Source organism: Triturus cristatus, chromosome 2_1, assembly GCF_964204655.1.
Source record: "Triturus cristatus chromosome 2_1, aTriCri1.1, whole genome shotgun sequence".
NCBI lineage: Eukaryota > Metazoa > Chordata > Amphibia > Caudata > Salamandridae > Triturus > Triturus cristatus.
The window spans coordinates 822843471-822860921 of record NC_140581.1 but is presented as its reverse complement, the minus strand read 5'-3'; the positions used below and the strand labels follow the sequence as shown (position 1 = coordinate 822860921).

The 17451-nt window shown below is 42.8% G+C and overlaps 1 protein-coding gene across 1 annotated transcript in view; it reads right to left on the bottom strand.

The window, feature by feature from the left end:
* ZNF367 (zinc finger protein 367) overlaps positions 1 to 17451 on the bottom strand; it is a 63405-nt gene that overhangs the window by 32339 nt on the left and 13615 nt on the right. The window contains exons 2-5 of the mRNA XM_085640209.1: positions 11182 to 11332; positions 6968 to 7087; positions 4798 to 4936; positions 1 to 41 (exon numbers count right to left, since the gene is read on the bottom strand). Of these exons, the coding sequence (XP_085496335.1) occupies positions 1 to 41; positions 4798 to 4936; positions 6968 to 7087; positions 11182 to 11332 (451 nt within the window). The remainder of the gene's footprint in view (positions 42 to 4797; positions 4937 to 6967; positions 7088 to 11181; positions 11333 to 17451) is intronic.

Here is a 17451-nt window from a genome sequence, read left to right as displayed (position 1 = left end):
CCTTCATGGTCGGTGTGCGATGCTCCCTAGTTTCCCAATACCTGTTGGAAACCATGTAAAAACATTTAGCTAAACTTGATTAACCCATTACATAATTCTATTATGGACTCTTAACTGTAATAAGAATACAACATAAATCAGCCATTTCCTCAGATGTAAATCCAGTCAAGGCATGAACACCCCCCAAAGTGTTCAAGTAGTAAACTGTTACTAGCTCACATTCACGGATTTGACACTTAATGAATACACTAAACTCAAAAGGGGGGGGGGAGGCAAAGACACGACCATGCATAGGTAATATGCACAGAAAGACCACTACTCATTGCAATCATCCAGATTTTGACAATCATTTTTCACACAAAAAATAATTTTAATAATTTATACTAGGGTAATTTGGAATGAATGGCAGCAGGGATTGCTGAAGTAACTAAAAAGTAACATTCTTAGTTGGAGTTCCTTTGTCTGAATTCCACATCATGGTGGCAATTTTGAGACAGTATAAAAATGTTAGAGGGCTGTAACATCAGGCAGCAATCACCTAAGCAGATATTTCAGAGGACTTCTTAGCGGAAGTCAACATCAGCACTTGAATGCAACAGCCACACAAGAGAGAATGTAGATGGTTCGGCAGCTAGACTACAAACAGCCTTAATTGTCACATGCCCGAAGAATGCTACAGATGTGGCCTCCCCACTTTCAGAGTGGGTGCAAATTCGGCAGACATCAATACATACATAACTGAGGAGCGGATGTCACAACAGAATGTAGCGAATGAAATACCTATTTACTTGGTATCCAAGGGAAGTCTTTATTGAGATCAAGAGTGCCCCCCAATTTTATATTTTTACTGGCTGAAGGACACTAGTCAGACACACTGCAAGGTAACATCCCCAGATCATGGGGTAGTCACAGATATTGGGCAATCTTTGCGAGAAGTACTGCTGGTTATTACTGGTAGGTCATTTCAGTCTCAGGAAGCCACACCTGACCCTAAAGAAACTCTTCACCCAAAGAATGGATCCCAGCCCGAAACGGCGATAGAGGAGGGGTTGGGGTAGTGAGGTTGGGAGAGGCTTGAAGAAGCAGAAATCAGAGAGGGGTGTCACGGGGCTCCATTTACAAGGGATAATGTACAGACTGGCAGCAGAGCCCCTTTGAGAAAAGTTGCTTACTTCCTTATGTAATCAATATGCACAGGCGATGCCCTTGAATGAGTAATTTGATGTGGAAGCCTTGCCTGCAGCCCTGGAAGGCTGCTAAGAACTGCTCTCTGCTTTTAAAAATATTGCCTCTGTGGAGGCGGTTGGTTATGCCTGTGGAGGCAGCCGTGTTATCTTTGCCAAAAAAGCAGTATGGGAACTTTGTTTAACTTGAACACATCCATAAAACTAAAGTCTGGAAAATCCCTTGCGTTTCTCAAGAGCCACCGGTTTCAGGAATTATACTTCCATCTTCATGTATCGTGGTTTTCTGTCATAAATTTGTCAGACAAAGACATAAAAAGTAATTTTCGGTTAGGCTACAGGAGCCAGGTTCATGAATCGAAGCCATCTGGAACATCTTGTAAAGTGGCCGTGAGAGGTGCTGATTGCTTTTCAGGCAGCTTCATCTTTAGCAGCTCTGATTTGGCTGTACATTATCATGCCTTCCTTAACAGGTTCATTTAAATAATCCCTGTTCTGTCAGGGTAAAGGGTCATGGTAAAGAATTTGTCAAATCTCCATCTTCCAAAAAGAGCAGTTGAGGTAAAAGCTTTCACTGCTGCCGCCAGTTTCTGACGACTGCTGACAAGAGTCCATCCTTTTACTTTCCTTTGCAGAGGAAGTTGAATATGTGAAAGCCAGAGCATTATAGCACTTTCTACCAGACGAAACAGCCAAAGAATGGAGAGGTGGAATTTTCATGCAACACAAAAAGGTGGACGTAATGTTGAACATTGTCAAACATTCATCCCCAGTCAGAGATCTGGATTTAATCCATCGTTATTTTGCTCGCCATGCCATTCCAGCTTGGACCCAGCCATATGCAAATTAAGCTTTGAACCGGTTATTGTTATGGACGGTGGCGTAGGGTTTCAGATACAAGTTTAACTATTGCTATTATGGCATTAATCAGGAATCGAGGGTGGAGGAAATGTGCTGATCCTGTAACAAACTTCCAGTCTTATGATTAGGGTGGCCAGTTCATTATTTTGATGTCCCAGACGATACAAAAAGTAAGCATTCACCTAAAGCAGTATTTTCAGCAATTATCTGTACATACTTTCGAACAGCAAATATAAATAGAAAGAGCTTAATTGTGTTTCAAGGCTTCCTGAATGATCCACAACAGATAAAGGGAATGACAGAAAAGTCACATTACAAATGAACACCCTTTTTTTTATTTATAACCCCATTTAGTATGAAGGCGAAGTCTTTAAACACACGACTTGTCATTTATCTTTTGGTAACCCTACTTTATATTCCTTTTCATAAAATGCATTCACATACTACAGCAGTAAATGTAAAATACAAATGTAAGGACTAGGCAGAGTGGGGGTCCAGGGGGTACTGGAACCAGAAAAAAAACACTAGCATTCGTAACCAGTTAACAAAGATATGTAAATATGCAAATGGTCTTTAAAGACCTGTGAAAGACTCTGACGTGCCGGAGTAAAGACTCCAGACACTGCCCAGCTCAAGCCGCAGCAGCCCGGGCTGAGACACACGACGGGAGGGAGGCTGACTGAAGCGTTTAGCCCTATGGGAGTTGCAGCAAGTTTAAAACTACAACAAGTGCTTTCAGGATCCAGGATCATCTGAAAGCACACATTGTGCTTTTAAACTTGCTGCATTTTTTTCTTAATGCAGCACAGCTGATTGTGGGTCTTTTGAAAGTATTTACGTTTATCACAGCATCCCTCATGGGCTGAATTTAACAAATACTTTCAAAACGCAAACAATCAGCCCCACAGCCGCGCTCGATTTAGAAAAGAAAGGCATCCGTTTCAAAGCACAAACGTGTGCTTTCAGATGATTCTGAAAGCACACCTCGTGTTTGTAGTTTTGCTGCCTTTCTTTTTTAAGTAGAGGGCAGCTGTAGGGCCGATTGTTTGCCTTTTGAAAGTCTTTATGTTAAATGCAACCCTTGATGGGCGCGGTTATTAACAAATACTTACGAAAGGCCCACAATAAGCCCCGCAGCTGCACTCCAATTAGAAAAGAGGCAGCAAGTGTATGAGCATTTTCTTCCTTTCGGCGCAGGACCGCTCGCTCGGGATGTGCTGTGTGTGCACGCGTTTCACACACAGGAGAAGCACGCGCGCACCTTACAGGGAACAGTGCTGCAGATCTAGATCTGTATCTTTCTTCAGCTCTCCTTTTACTGGAGCCATATGAACGGTGTCCTTTCTCCTTGTGAGGTTTCCTCTTCTCTGTCCAAATGTCTGCTGATTCCAAGCCATCTCCTTCAACGGACAAGGAGAAGTAGGAAGTCACTGTAGAGGCTGTGACCTGGAACCATAGCTGCAATGCTAGGCAATGAAGTTGCGCAGTCACAGGAAAACTGAGCAATATAGAAAGTGATAATGCAGCAACACTAAAACCCTCTTCAAAAAAAGGTGGTTGCTGAATCATCCTCTACCTTAGGGATGGACTTCAGCTCTTCAGAAGAGAGTTGAGGCTCCATCAAAGTAGGAACATTTATGATGCATCTCCAGACTCTTCTTTTAGCTAGACAACCGTTTAGGACTTCCTTGATGTTAGACTTGGCAGGGACACCCTCCTCTGGACTCAGACTCTCAACATTCCAATGGTTCTGGGAGGCAAGAAATACCTCCGCATTGATGGAGGTCCTTGAAAGTTAGTGCCTGTATAAAGAGTGTACATGTGGAATGCCTTTACAGTGAATTGCTCAACGTTAACCCAAAGCTGGAGCACCAGTGACACGAAGAAAGATTTAGGGGTTACTTGGTGACAGAGTTCACACTCTGTCACTCCATCGCAGGCGGTGTGTGCATGATGGTTCATTCAACGGCTGAAGCTAGTGGACTTCAAAGAAACTCATCCACCTGCTCCCTTTAGCCTTTAGGCATACACCCTCCCTGTCCCAGAGCCACCTGCATGTTCTTTATGGAGTTCATATGAAAGGCAGATGAAGCAGGCGATACGCTCATTCTTTGAGGCCTTCTTTGTCCCACAAGAAGGACCGGTGTCAAAAAGAGCTGGCACGGTGGCTTGAGAAGACTGAGGAAAGATTATTTCCCCCCCTCAATCAGCTGAAAAAAAGGTTCCTCTCCCACACATTTTTTGACTGCCAACAGAGGGAGAATGAGTGTCACTCAGTTTCACGGTGTGAAGCGTAGTTGTCATTATGGGCAACCTTTCTTGACAACAGAAAGTACCACTTTTGGATTTAGGACACCGACATGGAGCTTGACATAGAACTGGAAACCGAGCCTCCAACCAAAGTGTTGGTATGGTTTTCTATAGTGCAAACATTACAACTGAGGTGCTAGAAAGTACAAAAAAAAAAAATGTAAATAGATGTCATTTTGAGATTTAAATGGAGAACTACAATAGTTCATGAAGCAATTAGACCGGTGACTAAAGGGGAAATTATTCTCTGTTAGCTTAATGACTCCATTCTCTACTTCGTCAAATGCGGTCCTGGGTTGACTGCTATTTAGTACCACAGTGTGACACTGTATTTGCTCAGAAGGGGAGGAGTGGAAGTGGCCAGGCGATTTTAAAACATTTTTAGAGTACATACAATTAAACAGAGTCAACTTTAAATAAACTCAAAAAAGTCGTAACTCACTTAGTCAGCCATTCAGCAACAGCCTTATTATCAGCTGACTGACTTTTGCTTAAGTCATCGGAGGGCTCTTCTCTCTTCAGTCTTGAGTAGGGATGCTTAGGACAATGACGATTTGCATGCGTAAAGCGACTGAAACAGCCTGAAAATAAAAGAAACTGCAGCATAAGCAATGTAATCACACTAGCATCCTAGCTAAAAAAAAAAAAAAGAAAAAAAAAAGATAACTCGTCAACATGAATTAAAAGACAAGCAATATAGTCCTAAAATATTAGTAAAATGAAGAAGTTACTTACTTGCAATGATTTCAAGCGGATGAATCCCCCAAAGAAGTGAATATTAGAAATAGTAATCTGGAGAATTACTAAGTGTTTAGCATTTTGTTATAGAATAGCCCATCACAGGCATTACGTAACTCATAACCAGCTGTATTCTTAAGAGAAAAAAACATTCGCAGATTTTTAACCACGAGAAAACTTGCACAAAATAAATAGATGAAAAACAGATCGTGGAATGAAATATGTTGATATACTGGCGAGTGACTAATCAGACTAAATACACAGAGTGGAATAAGCCATACCCATAAAAATAAACAAAAATAGGTCATAACACAAACAAATGCCGATTCACTTCCAGCCGGGATCCAGTCAAACATGATCAGTAAAGCCATCCCCACTGCCATTCGAAGGACCTCTATGTATTACCACCTCTTCCTTTGAAAAACTATTATACACACACACACTTCATGATCTAAAGCCTTGCCAGCAACACAAGGTTGGCCTATTACAAAATGTCAAAAATTGACAACGCTATCCTTTCTACAAAGGATGTGTTCTTTTTAAAAAATAAATAAAAAAGTTACTACCTACAATAGTTCTCCAACATAAGGAAAGAACTTTTATCTGGGATTCTTGAGTACATGTACATCAACCACTGTCTCTTTATTCAAATCCTTAAGAGAGAGTTGATTTATTTACTTATAAAGTTTGCCACTATCCTTAGGCATTATGGTTCTAGGACAGACATAACAGAACAACCAAAGAGGCAAAGGTTTAAGGAACAGCTGCATCTCAGTGTTCTCCAAAACTGTAGGTGGCCCCACACAAAATTCAAATGTAAGACTGTTCCACAGTTTGGGATCAAAGAAGCCAAACATTCTACCTCCACAGAGGGCATGTTTAAAAGAGGGGATTTTAAGAAGCCGGAGTGCACAGGATCTCAACGGCCTCCCGAGCGCTTAAAGAACTAACCGGTCCAAGTGAAAAAACTGCCCTGGTTTGGAGAACGTGCCGTTGAGAGTACACAGTGCCTTTAAAGTACAAGGTTGGCAGCAAACTGAATGGCTATGGCCACATTCCTTGACATTCCTAATTTGTCTGAACGAATCATGAATTACACATTAAATAGGAAATGCAATGAGGGCCATTTAAGGCAACTTCCACTGAGGAAACAGTCACCTTGCTGAAAAATAATAAGAATGCCAGAGAAAGACATTTCATTTATGTGGTAATGTCAGGCATTTACACTTTAAGGGAAAAAAGATTTATCAATTCGTTCTGGAACGTTCTCAGACCACCTACGTTTTCAGATACATACGAAGCACCTATTTCACCAAACATTAGAATCCCCACAAAGTTGTTACACTCGGAGGACATTGTTTTATGTGCCCTTTCCATCTAGCTCACTGATGGCACAATTAGTTAGTTCTGAAACTAGTCTCAATTACGAACTGTGCACAGGTACTCCTATTCCAGTCCTCCCAGACCACTGAGAAGTTATCCCACCTATCTATCACACACACTGTTTGATACGTTTTAGAACTGTTCTAACTTGGATGTCAATGTTTATTTTCAAAGAGAAGGACTTGAAAGTTCGTTAATATTCATGTCACATTGAACCCACCTTCTAAAGTATGCCTCAGCTACAGAACTACACTACCCATGAAGTGCTTAGTGCCCATTAGGAGTGACCTGTTTAATAGTAATGCACAGTAGTACCACAGACGATAACACACCGGTGATAAGTGTCCACCATTAATAATGCCCAGTAATCAATCCCTTAAAAGCCTTATATTCAGTGTATAGTACAATTAATGAGCCTGTAACGAACACGGCTGCACTTACACACTAAACCCAGAGAGCTTAGCATTTCCAACGTATTCAAAATACCTCACCATTTTCAGAGCAGACAAAAGGTTTTTCCCCAGTGTGGAGACGCTGGTGTGTTTTGAGTTGCCCGCTCTGTACAAAGGCCTTCCCACAGTCTGGGTAGTCGCACAAATAAGGTCTTTCTCCTAAGAAAAGAAAGAAAAATATTAGTAAACCTAAACCTTCGGCAACTTGTGTATTCAATCTTACACTAAATATGGCCAGAAGAGTACCTCTACTTAACAGAATCAGACTAAGGATTGAACTGGCAGTTCTTTTCAGTGCAATTAATTAAGTGATAACTCATGGCACTATGTTAACATGTTCACAAAAATGCTGGCAGGCCTAATAAAACATCCTTTATTGAAGTATTTAGATGTGCAACATTGGTTTGTTTCTGGCACCAGACCAGATCTCATCACCAAGACCAACTACTGGATTTTAATCACACTAATGAAAAAAGCCCCAATGGCTTCACTGTGCTGAAATTCAGCTAACTTTAGAAAATGCAGGAGTAGGCATTCAAGATGCAGTAAGGAGTGTTCTCGATGTGAATATTGCAAAGTGCAAACAAGTTGAAGTCTCTTTATTGTACAAAGATGTCTCCCTTTTTAATCCAGTTTCACTGTCTAGCGTAGAAAAGAGCATAAAATGTCAGCTTTGTCAGTAGCTAGGTATAAGCTACTCAGCGTCATTTGAACAGGATGACCATGTAAAGTGTGTTGCAATTTTCACCTGCCTAATCATGTTCAGTGTGTGGTCTAACCGTATTCAACATATACTCCAGGCAGCATTTATAAACAGGGTTTAGTCTCTGAAAAATGTATTAAAATGTGAAGGATAGAAGCAGGGAAAGGTGTAAACACAAGATTAAATAGCAGGGAGAGGGTGCATAGCAGACCAAAATATGAGGCGATAACTGAAGTGTGAAAAGAGAGCAAATCACAAGTTAAAGAGAGAACTCAGAGGCAGAAGCCAAGTGCTCTGGAGAGTGGATGAGAGAATGGGACGAGAAGGCGTACAAAGATTAAAAGGTAAACACAAACTGAAAATAGAAGCATTTTGTAGGAAAGTGGCTCTGTATATACTGTTCCCAAATAGGTACAGTGTGTACAGAGTCCACAGCACCCAGAGGTTTGGCAGAGTCTAAATTTAAATATAACCTTACTCTCTAAAGTGGTAGCTTGGTCGAGCAGTAAGGCAGTATCAGAGGACAGTGTAAAGCATTTGTTGTATACACTCAGTCAGCAAACGGGCTCACACACTAAAGAACAAAAATCTAGGCCAATGGTTTCTATATAAAAATATATGGTTGTTTTATTTTAGAACCAACAATAGGTATCAAAATATACTTTATCAGAATGAGATGCTTTAGTTAAATACTTTCCAATAGGCAATTGACTTTTGAATGCAATAGTTTGCTGCAATAGGCAACACAATTTCAAACACAATAATACATTGAGCTCAATGGGAATTTTAAGTTATATGCAATTGATTACTTTCAGGACAACTTTCCTAACTCCAGGACTGGATCCTAGATTCAGTCTGGGGACAGTTCTTGGAAACAAATGAGAAAATAAGTTTTAGTTACGGTTGTGATTTTTAAGCAATATTTTGCCATTTTAAAAGTTGACAGAAACTTTTTCTAATCAAATTACCAATGTTATCCTATGGGAGGAACTTCACTTAGAAGGTAAGTGGGGTTATGGTTACTTTTTCTAGGTCAGTGTTGGATCCTGGATCCAGCACTAGTGTACCACCTGTAAGCAGTTGAGAAACTGCGCTTACGTTATACAGATGATTAACGAATATTTATAAGTTTGCAAAATCGACACTTAGAAATTTCACAGAAAAACAGTCAATGGTTTCCTATGGAAGAAAATTCAAGTTACGGGTAAAGTATGTTCTCATTACTTTTCTAATCCAGTGCTGGGCTCCTAGGCTCAGTACTGGGACATCTATCTAAAACAGGCAAGTAATTACGTTTTCATAGTTGGTACGATAAAAAATTTTTTTTTTTAAAACGACATAAGAAATTTCACAGAAAAACAGTTGACGGCTTCTATGGAAGAAAATCGAGTTAGTGGTAAGTACGGTTGTAAGTACTTTTCAGGGTCAGTGCTGGGCACCAAAATCCAGCACTGGGATCTCTCCTAATAGCAGTTGAGTATTTCCGTTACCTGGCAAATGGGGAAGTAGGTAGGAGTAAAAGTTGCACTGCCAGGGCCACTCGGGCGGCAAGGTGCAGGGTGCTTTTGAGCCGTTGGGCGCTCAATAGATTGCAATGGAAAAGCTGAAGGACGAACAAAGGCTTCAAGCTCGGGGACGGAGATTCTTCAGGTGTGACCACCACCTTCAAGAGGTAAGTTGGGTAGTTGGGTAGTTGGGTAGCTGGAAGATAGGTAGGTACCCAGGAGTTGGGCACAGGGGGCCGCAGTGCCTTTTGATGTTGGGAAATCTTACCCTTTGTTGATCGCAGTTGTGGGGGGTCCCTGGTTCTGAGGCTGCAGGCGTAGTCAGGAGCATCAAGGTGGGTCCTTGGGTGCCGGATTTGGGGTCACAGTCGCCGGGGGGACATCCTCGGGGTCTTTGTCCACTCCAGCACAGGCCAGGCTTGGCAGGTGCAGAGTGTGCAGGATTCATACTTTAGTCCTGCACCCCATCTAAATGTGTGGGGTGACAAGACACAGTATAATGGAACCTTAAGGTATCACTGGAATTTCCATATCTGTAGTGTTATCAGAACCAGTTCTGTGTCCTTATGATTAGCAGTGCACTTTGGGCAAGTTTACCGTCCCAGGCTCTATTGTGTTTAGTATATAGTGAACTCTTCGCGATGGTGTGCAACTAAAAAGAATAGCTACTTTGCCACTCATTTTGAGGTTTCAGTCAACATTTAATTAAATAATAATGTCATGTCACTCCTCCAAAGGACACGCTTTTGTTTTATGCTGGTCTGTTAATGCAAATTGGGAAATTTCGGTAATGGAGAAGATTTCCAGCCTGTCACAGTCTGTATGGCTTTGCACGATTCTCAAGGATGCCTGAAAATTTCATAATACTTGGTCTAACACGTTGACTTTCTGTAGCAGATCACGTAGGTAATGGTAGACTTAAAGGCCTTCCCTTCTGAGATAAAACACCACTTTCATTTTTTCACTGGCTTATTAACAGTTATTAATTTCATGATACGACTATATTCTTTTGTTGCCCCCCTTATTCGTACGATACCTTCGTTCTTGTGATGCACTGGCACTTAATTCATCGCCTGTTGACTTTGTAGGAATGGGCGGGATATGCTTTAATTTTGTGGGTGAGAAGTTTGAAAGTGAGACTTTAAACCACAGCGCTCACACCAAGAAGGAATTTGTGTTTTGCTAGTTTTCGGTGGAGAGTTTTAACACGGAGGACAGGGACTGTTAGCCTCATTTCCCTCCTATAGTGTTGTGGTAGACCAGAAGCTTGGAGGGCAGAGTGTGTACTGGTAGGGCGGGATTTTTTGGCTGGAAACATCGTTATCATGGCATTATATTAGGAAACCTCATTGGGTGTGATGAATTGCCTTAGGAAAGCACCAATGCACTTAAAACCACAGGCATAAACTAACCAAATCGCAACATTTATTAGTGGGGGAGACTTCGAGGTTCTCAAATGAGACATCCACTAAAATGGGGTGGATGGCTAGTACACAAACTGCGCGGGTCCCCGCCCTTTATATCAGTGGACAAATGCTGGGTTCCAACTGGTGGTCATTTCTACTTGTGACGGCCAATCACCAAGTCTTCTGTCTACCAACCCAATTTAGGAGAGACCAACAGTTCTTGGATTTTCCAGCCACAGAACCTTCATGCTAAGTATAGTAGACCTGGGAAGAGGAAACAAACAATGGCCCATGATTCACAGGGAGACTACAGTAGTGAAAGGGGGGGGGGTCAAGCAAGATTCCCCTGCAGCCCCATGTGTGTCATGCAGCAATCAGTGTAACAGACTGAGCTACACAGGCGTATGCAGCCCCTGCAGTAATGCCATACGAAAGTGTCCCAGGGACACAAATTGGGCATGCATGCCCTTTGCAACCCCAGGACACTTTGCGTAATACAGCTGCAGATTTCAAGGGGGCTCAGGTATAGAAAATGTTGACACTGTTACGCAGCATTCAAACAATTTATGGTCAATTGGGACTGCATGCATTTTCTTTGGCATTATAGCTAGCTTTCTGCTCATAGCACGCCCCACTTACCGGTGTGTGTTCTTTTATGAGCTTGTAGCGACTTCTCTCGTGGGAACACCCGGTTGCAGATGTTGCAACGGATTCTGCTGGAGGAATTCTCCCCCTCGTTTATCAATTCTCGAACTGTATCTGCTCTTGGTCTGCCCCGGCGAGTACCATCCTGCTTAACAAAAGGAGAGCAATTAAAAATGGGGTCCTTTTTCCAACACATTCTACTAATTTACACTATGTTCTTCCTTGTTAAATTTCGTCAGTTCATCGCTAAGTGCAAATCGTGGATGGTATGAGGAAAAAAAAAAAAAGATAAGGGGAAAAGGCTGGTTCAGATAGAAAATACCTGCCACGCATTAGACCATAGCTGATCCATCACATTCAAAGGGCAAGGAATTATTCTGGACACTGAATAGTTATTGGGTGTATGATGGGATTCTTAACATTTCCTTTGCAATGCATGGGACAGTATGCAGAATGGTATTGAGACCGTGATCATCAACATGCTTTGAAATGTGTAACAATATCTTGGCGAGCCAAACCAATAATCGGTGTGTCATTGACAAGAGTGCCGGGATTGCAATAATTTGATTAAACCGCTTTTGCCCTATGCCAGATATCAGCTAATCCAACTTAATGTCATCCAAAGTATATATTACTTCAGTAAAACTACACTGCGTGATTCCAACTAAGTACCTATGTTGTTGCTACTTTCCTGGAAAGTTCACGCACATGATTTGGAACTTTCCTAGGAGTTCCAACACAGTGGAAATGGGCAACACGTTGCCCTCCTTTGTTAAGCTTCACTTGCCTACTGATTTTCAGGTATGCCTGCACCCAATAGGCAATGCAAATCCCAAAGTTCAAACTATCCGACTTCTTGATAATCAAGCACTTGCAGGCAATGCTTGGACTTTGTATTCGGGTACCACATATTCTCAGTGGCTAGACATACAGACACAAAGGCCTAGGCCCTGGATTGAATAAAAAAAAACTCCAGTCCTGCCATATTGGGAAATATTTGAAGCCAATATGTAGACTGCTAATGCAACATACATATTCCAATGCAAATTCTCCTTCTTTGCTTCCTATTCGGGATGCATCATCGAGTGCCAAGGAGAGTGTAATGGTATTTCATTATAAATAGTTATATTGCATGCATCCATTGCACATTACTGTGTACTTTGGAAGCTTACCTCCATGTATCTATGTGAAAGTTGCTTCTTGAACTGTTGACATAGGGCTGCTGCTTCTCTGTTTATGTTTGTTGAAAGGTTATTTACTATGGGGGAAAGCAATTGATTTTTAACTTAATTTGAAATTAACTTAAATGGGCCTGTTGTGTAGTTATGGTTAGTCTTTACCAGACCTATAGCATTGTGTGCAGTGTTCTACCAACTCTGGAGATTCACTGCACTGTTCCGCTCTGAATGCATTCCCTCACCTAAAGCAGCAAAACATAACATTTTCCATTCCAAAACTTTATTCGACAACATTTTCCATTCCAAAACTTTATTCGACAATTAAGTCAAAAGTAATATATAAAAATCATTTACAAATATACAAACTAAAATACAAAAAATCATTACAGATTTAGATAAGTACCTAAAACATGATTAAGCTCTATACATGTTAAATGAGCCAATATCTTTAAAATCAAGTATAAAACAAACAGTTTTCAGATTTGTACAGCAATATGCCACCATCCCTTAATTTAAGTAACAATGCAGCAATGCGTCCTAAAATGAACATTTTATTTGATCAGGGGCTATGCATATTCAGTGGGCACTTTAGGGGCTTATCAGTTTTGTCCAGATTACCCAAGCCCACTTTATAAGTTTTGCCATGGCTATTGCAATTGCCGGGCTTGGGTCAGAACACAAAATTCGCATAGCCTCTTCATGCCTTCGAGTTCCAATCAGGCGACATATAGGTGTTACCCATTTCTTCCATGGTAAATTTTAAAGGGGGCAAAAATACATAAAATGGCTCAAAGATTCACTCTTGTCCCTGCACTTTGGGCATTTATCGTGAGACGCTCCAGCCCATTTAGTTGTAATTGATCAGATCGGAAGCGTACCTGCTCTAAATTGGAAATAGAGCTTACGATCATATGGTTTCTCAATCAGGCCCCAATACAATTCCAATTTTGGGTAAACCTTGAATTCCAAAAATCTGCCTGTAAGGTGGGATGAACAGCCTTTAAAAGTTAAGTCAGAACAGATCAGTTCCCAATATTTGGTCTTCATGGTTTCTTTTTAAGGGAAAACCGCATTTTGAGGATCTTCCCATAAATCCCCCATTCCCAATCTATCTAACAGCGATCTTATTGACCTCAACCAATATATCTTTTGAGAGAAATCCTTTTCCATGATTTCCTTCAAACCCAAGGCATAATGCTTGAGCTCCTCGGTAGTCCATACCCTGCGCCAATACAGCAGTGGAAGTAAATAAGCTGTATCTTGGAGCGTTTTCAAACCAAGGTCCCAGAATAGTGGTATCAGGGGGGTACTTTGCGGGACACCAGTGGCTTTCCGAATAAACTCATTTTCCACTAGTGTCAGGCATTTTAAATTTTCAAACCCCCATAGCTCAGACCCATAAAGGGCCGAGCTAAGAACCTTCATCCCATAGATCTCAAGGAATGGTCCAATTGGTTGAGTCTGTGAAGTTTTGAATCTTTTTAAAAGGAAACCTGCCTGTTGCTGGTACTTCATTATAGCCAAATGTATTTGGCTTTTCCAGCACATATCCTTCTGCAGCGTGACCCCCAGATAGGTAAATGCGCCGACCTGCTCTAATGGGGAGCCATTCATAAGGATGGTTCCTCTGAAAGATTTATAAGACTTACAAGGTTTAGGTCCATTAAGGACCATAAACTGTGTCTTGGCAACATTTATTTGTAGGCCACGCAGCAGGCAGAATTCTTCAAATCGCCGGAGGGTCAGCTGGAGACCACTAGGTGTTTTTGAGATTAACAGAGTATCGTCCGCGAACATGAGGACCGGAACACGATTACCAGCCATAGCATCCAATTTCATGCAGCGGGGTAGACACTTAAATCAAAGGACTAAATTGGCTGGGGTCCGCCCATAGATAAAAATATCAAATGGAAGGAAAAGCAGCTGGCTGCCAGAGAAGGAGGGGTCATTTTCTTATCCCTCGTGAACTCTATAGGCGTAGTAGTCCTCTCATAGACTACCTTAATTGTAATTCTCCAACAGCAACAACCTCATTCAGATACAGACACCCCACTTTCTAGGTTCCCTCGTCTCTTTTTTTAAGAAATGTCTCAATTATCACTTATTCTGTGTTTTAATGCTATGACCATGACAGCACTTGGATTTCTATGTCAGTGGAGACTGCACTGCCTCCCCTGCTTTTCTTCAACAGGGCACCCTATCTAACTTCTCACTCTGAAGGAGAACCAACCAATAGCACAAAAATGTACAATAGGTACTGTGGCAAGGGGGGGCCAACCAACATCGCATAAATGTGTACAAGTGACTGTGGTTTGGAGAATTAAGATTTTTACGTGACCACTCTAATCGTCGAAACCAACAATTTGCATTCAAAATGAAATGGACATTGCTTACAACACTCAACCAATACAAATGTTTGGGCTTTCATTTGTCATCCAACAGCACTCTACCATTAACTAAAACATCACATACCATTGTTGCACTCATCCCCACTAATCAATAGAATCAAAACTCATCAGATAGACCTACACCGTCATGTACACAACACGATTACAATTCCTCATAGCTGGCAAAGCACAGTGAAATCAATAGCTGTCATTCACCAGTCCAACTTACACTTTAGAAACACGCAGGCAATGTTAGCTTAATCCCTTCTCTGCTCATGACGGAACCACTCCGTCATGAGCCACGGTCGCGCTGTGCTCATGACGGAGTGGTTCCGTCATGCTGCGGCCGTTGGCTGCCGCTCCGCCCACGCGGCGCCTTTTCCCCGCATGTGCGGGCGTCTAACGTAAGTGGGCGGCGCCGTGACGGAACCACTCCGTCATGAGCACAGCTCGCCCGTGACTCATGACGGCGTGGTTCCGTCATGAGCATGGCGGCGCCGCGCTCACAGAAAAAAAAACCAGCGCCGCGGCGGAATTCACGCCGCGGCGAAGGGGTTAACAACTTTTCATGCAGAGCCCTGCAAGTCAGTGATGTAGCACGTAATCTTTCTATAAAAAGCCCTACACTCAGCGGAGTGAGGAACAACAGATTCCCCACAATCAACAGAAAAACAGTTGCCACGACTGCTAACACACAACATAGAGCCTCCTAAAGTTGCTTTACATGCACATTAAGGAAGCATGTTGAATAAATGCTTTCGGAGAGCAAGATGGAAACGAGCTGAGCTCGCGCTGCTCGGCTGCTCACGCCGGACGCGTAACGCTCGGCTAGCTGCCCTGCGCTGCCACAACGTAGCGTTTTCGGCTCTGCAACGCATACACTAAAATTGCTCCTCTTGGAAAGGGGACTCGTATTGGAGATTTCATCCTGGTCGAGGGGCAGTCGGTCCATTTTCACCTGTTACAAGAAGCTGGTGAAAAAAGCATTTGTTACGCTGTACATCGCTAAAGACCCGCTTTTGTGCTCTTCCCCCCTGGCACTTTCTGCAGCTACTACCGGTGCTGACGATCTCCAAGACCCCTGGACTGCTCCTTACAGAGATCCTTGCGAGGCGAAATTACTGAAACACAGAAGGCTTATTATGAGCAGACGTGGAGCCCGGAGAGGCTCCAAACAAAAGACTCCCGTTATTACACCGGACCTTAAAGATGCAAAAGCCGCCAAAGATGTCGCCATCGCCGCTACTGAGGGAGCCACAAAACCTAAAAACGAGGTCAGTGGGGATAAGAAACCGCAGGGGAAACATGGGGGCAAGCCGGGGGGGGGGGGGGGGGTGCTGTGCCTCGAGACAAAAATGCTGAGACCTCTCTCCCCCCCCCCCCCCTGCAAAAATCTTTCTGGGACTTAAAAAAAAAAAAAAAATCTTAAACCCCAGTACGAAACCTCTATTCTCCCTCACTACCTACCTACCAGTAGATAACGCAAAGGTTGGGACACTCCAAACAGGGTATGGAGCTGACCCCGCTGCTCTATCCACTCTGCCAGAAAACGATTTGACTGAAATAAGAGAGCCCACAGGGATTCAGGATGGGTCTTCCCCTGTCCCAGCGCCACCACCACTACTCAGACAATAAAATTTCTCTGCCACAGCCCTCCCAACAGACACAGGAAGCTGGAAATGTACTCAGCAAGAACAACCCAGAGACCTCTCGGCTTATTTCTGATCCAGACCTCGGAGTAGGGATTTACAAAGTAATTCAAAACCTGTTGGTACCCCCTGGACTCCTGAAGCAGGGGGCGGGGGGAAGACTTCTACTCTGTATCAGACAGCACTCCAAACTCTTCTAACGAAGATGTCTCTGGAGAAGCTAGTGAAGAGGACAGTGAGACCTCACTTCAAACCACAGGCACAGTACAGCGCCAGAAAAAGTCCGCCAGCAAAAACAGGCGTCGTAGTCATCTAAAATGGGATTACTCCGACTCTCAGGTATCATATCCCCTAGATGAAGACGATCTAAACTCTACTTAGTGGGGCAGTTCCAAGAGCCTACATGCTGAAACGGCTGAACCTTCTTTAGCTTCTATCTTGACTTCCATTAAGGAGTTTCACGAAGAAGTTCGGGCGGACAATCGAATCGCCAAAAATGCTGCAAAAAAATTGCAGGGTGGGTTAAGGCGTCTGAACAAAACCTGTGTAGACATTAGCGAGCGGGTTTCTATGGAAGAAACACGAATTGATAATCTGGAAACTGATGCTGCGATCACCAAAGAGCAGGGAGCGTCTAACACCGCTTGTTTGATGGACTTGATGACAAAGGTGGAGGACCAGGAAAATAGTCAGCGCCTGAACAACCTCCGCCTTCTTGGCATTCCAGAGGGGAAGGAGGGGGATGACCCCTGGCGCTTTATAGTTCAACTACTTAAAAGTCTCCTTTCCAGATCATCCAGGTTGGGATTGGGACTATGAAGTCCAGAGGGCACACCGTTTCCCCATCTATCAAAAGCGACAACATAGCGGTGCCAACTCGTCAGGAGGGCACCCTAGAGTGTTCCTCGTTTACTTTGGAAATGTTTGTCTTAGGCAGATGATCTATGACCAGGCCCGCTTTAACTCCAAGAAGGGAGCAAATGGTGTAACATTTTTTGCCAAACCAGACTTCTGCCACCAGACTGTTGAACGAAGATGGCGTATGAGGCA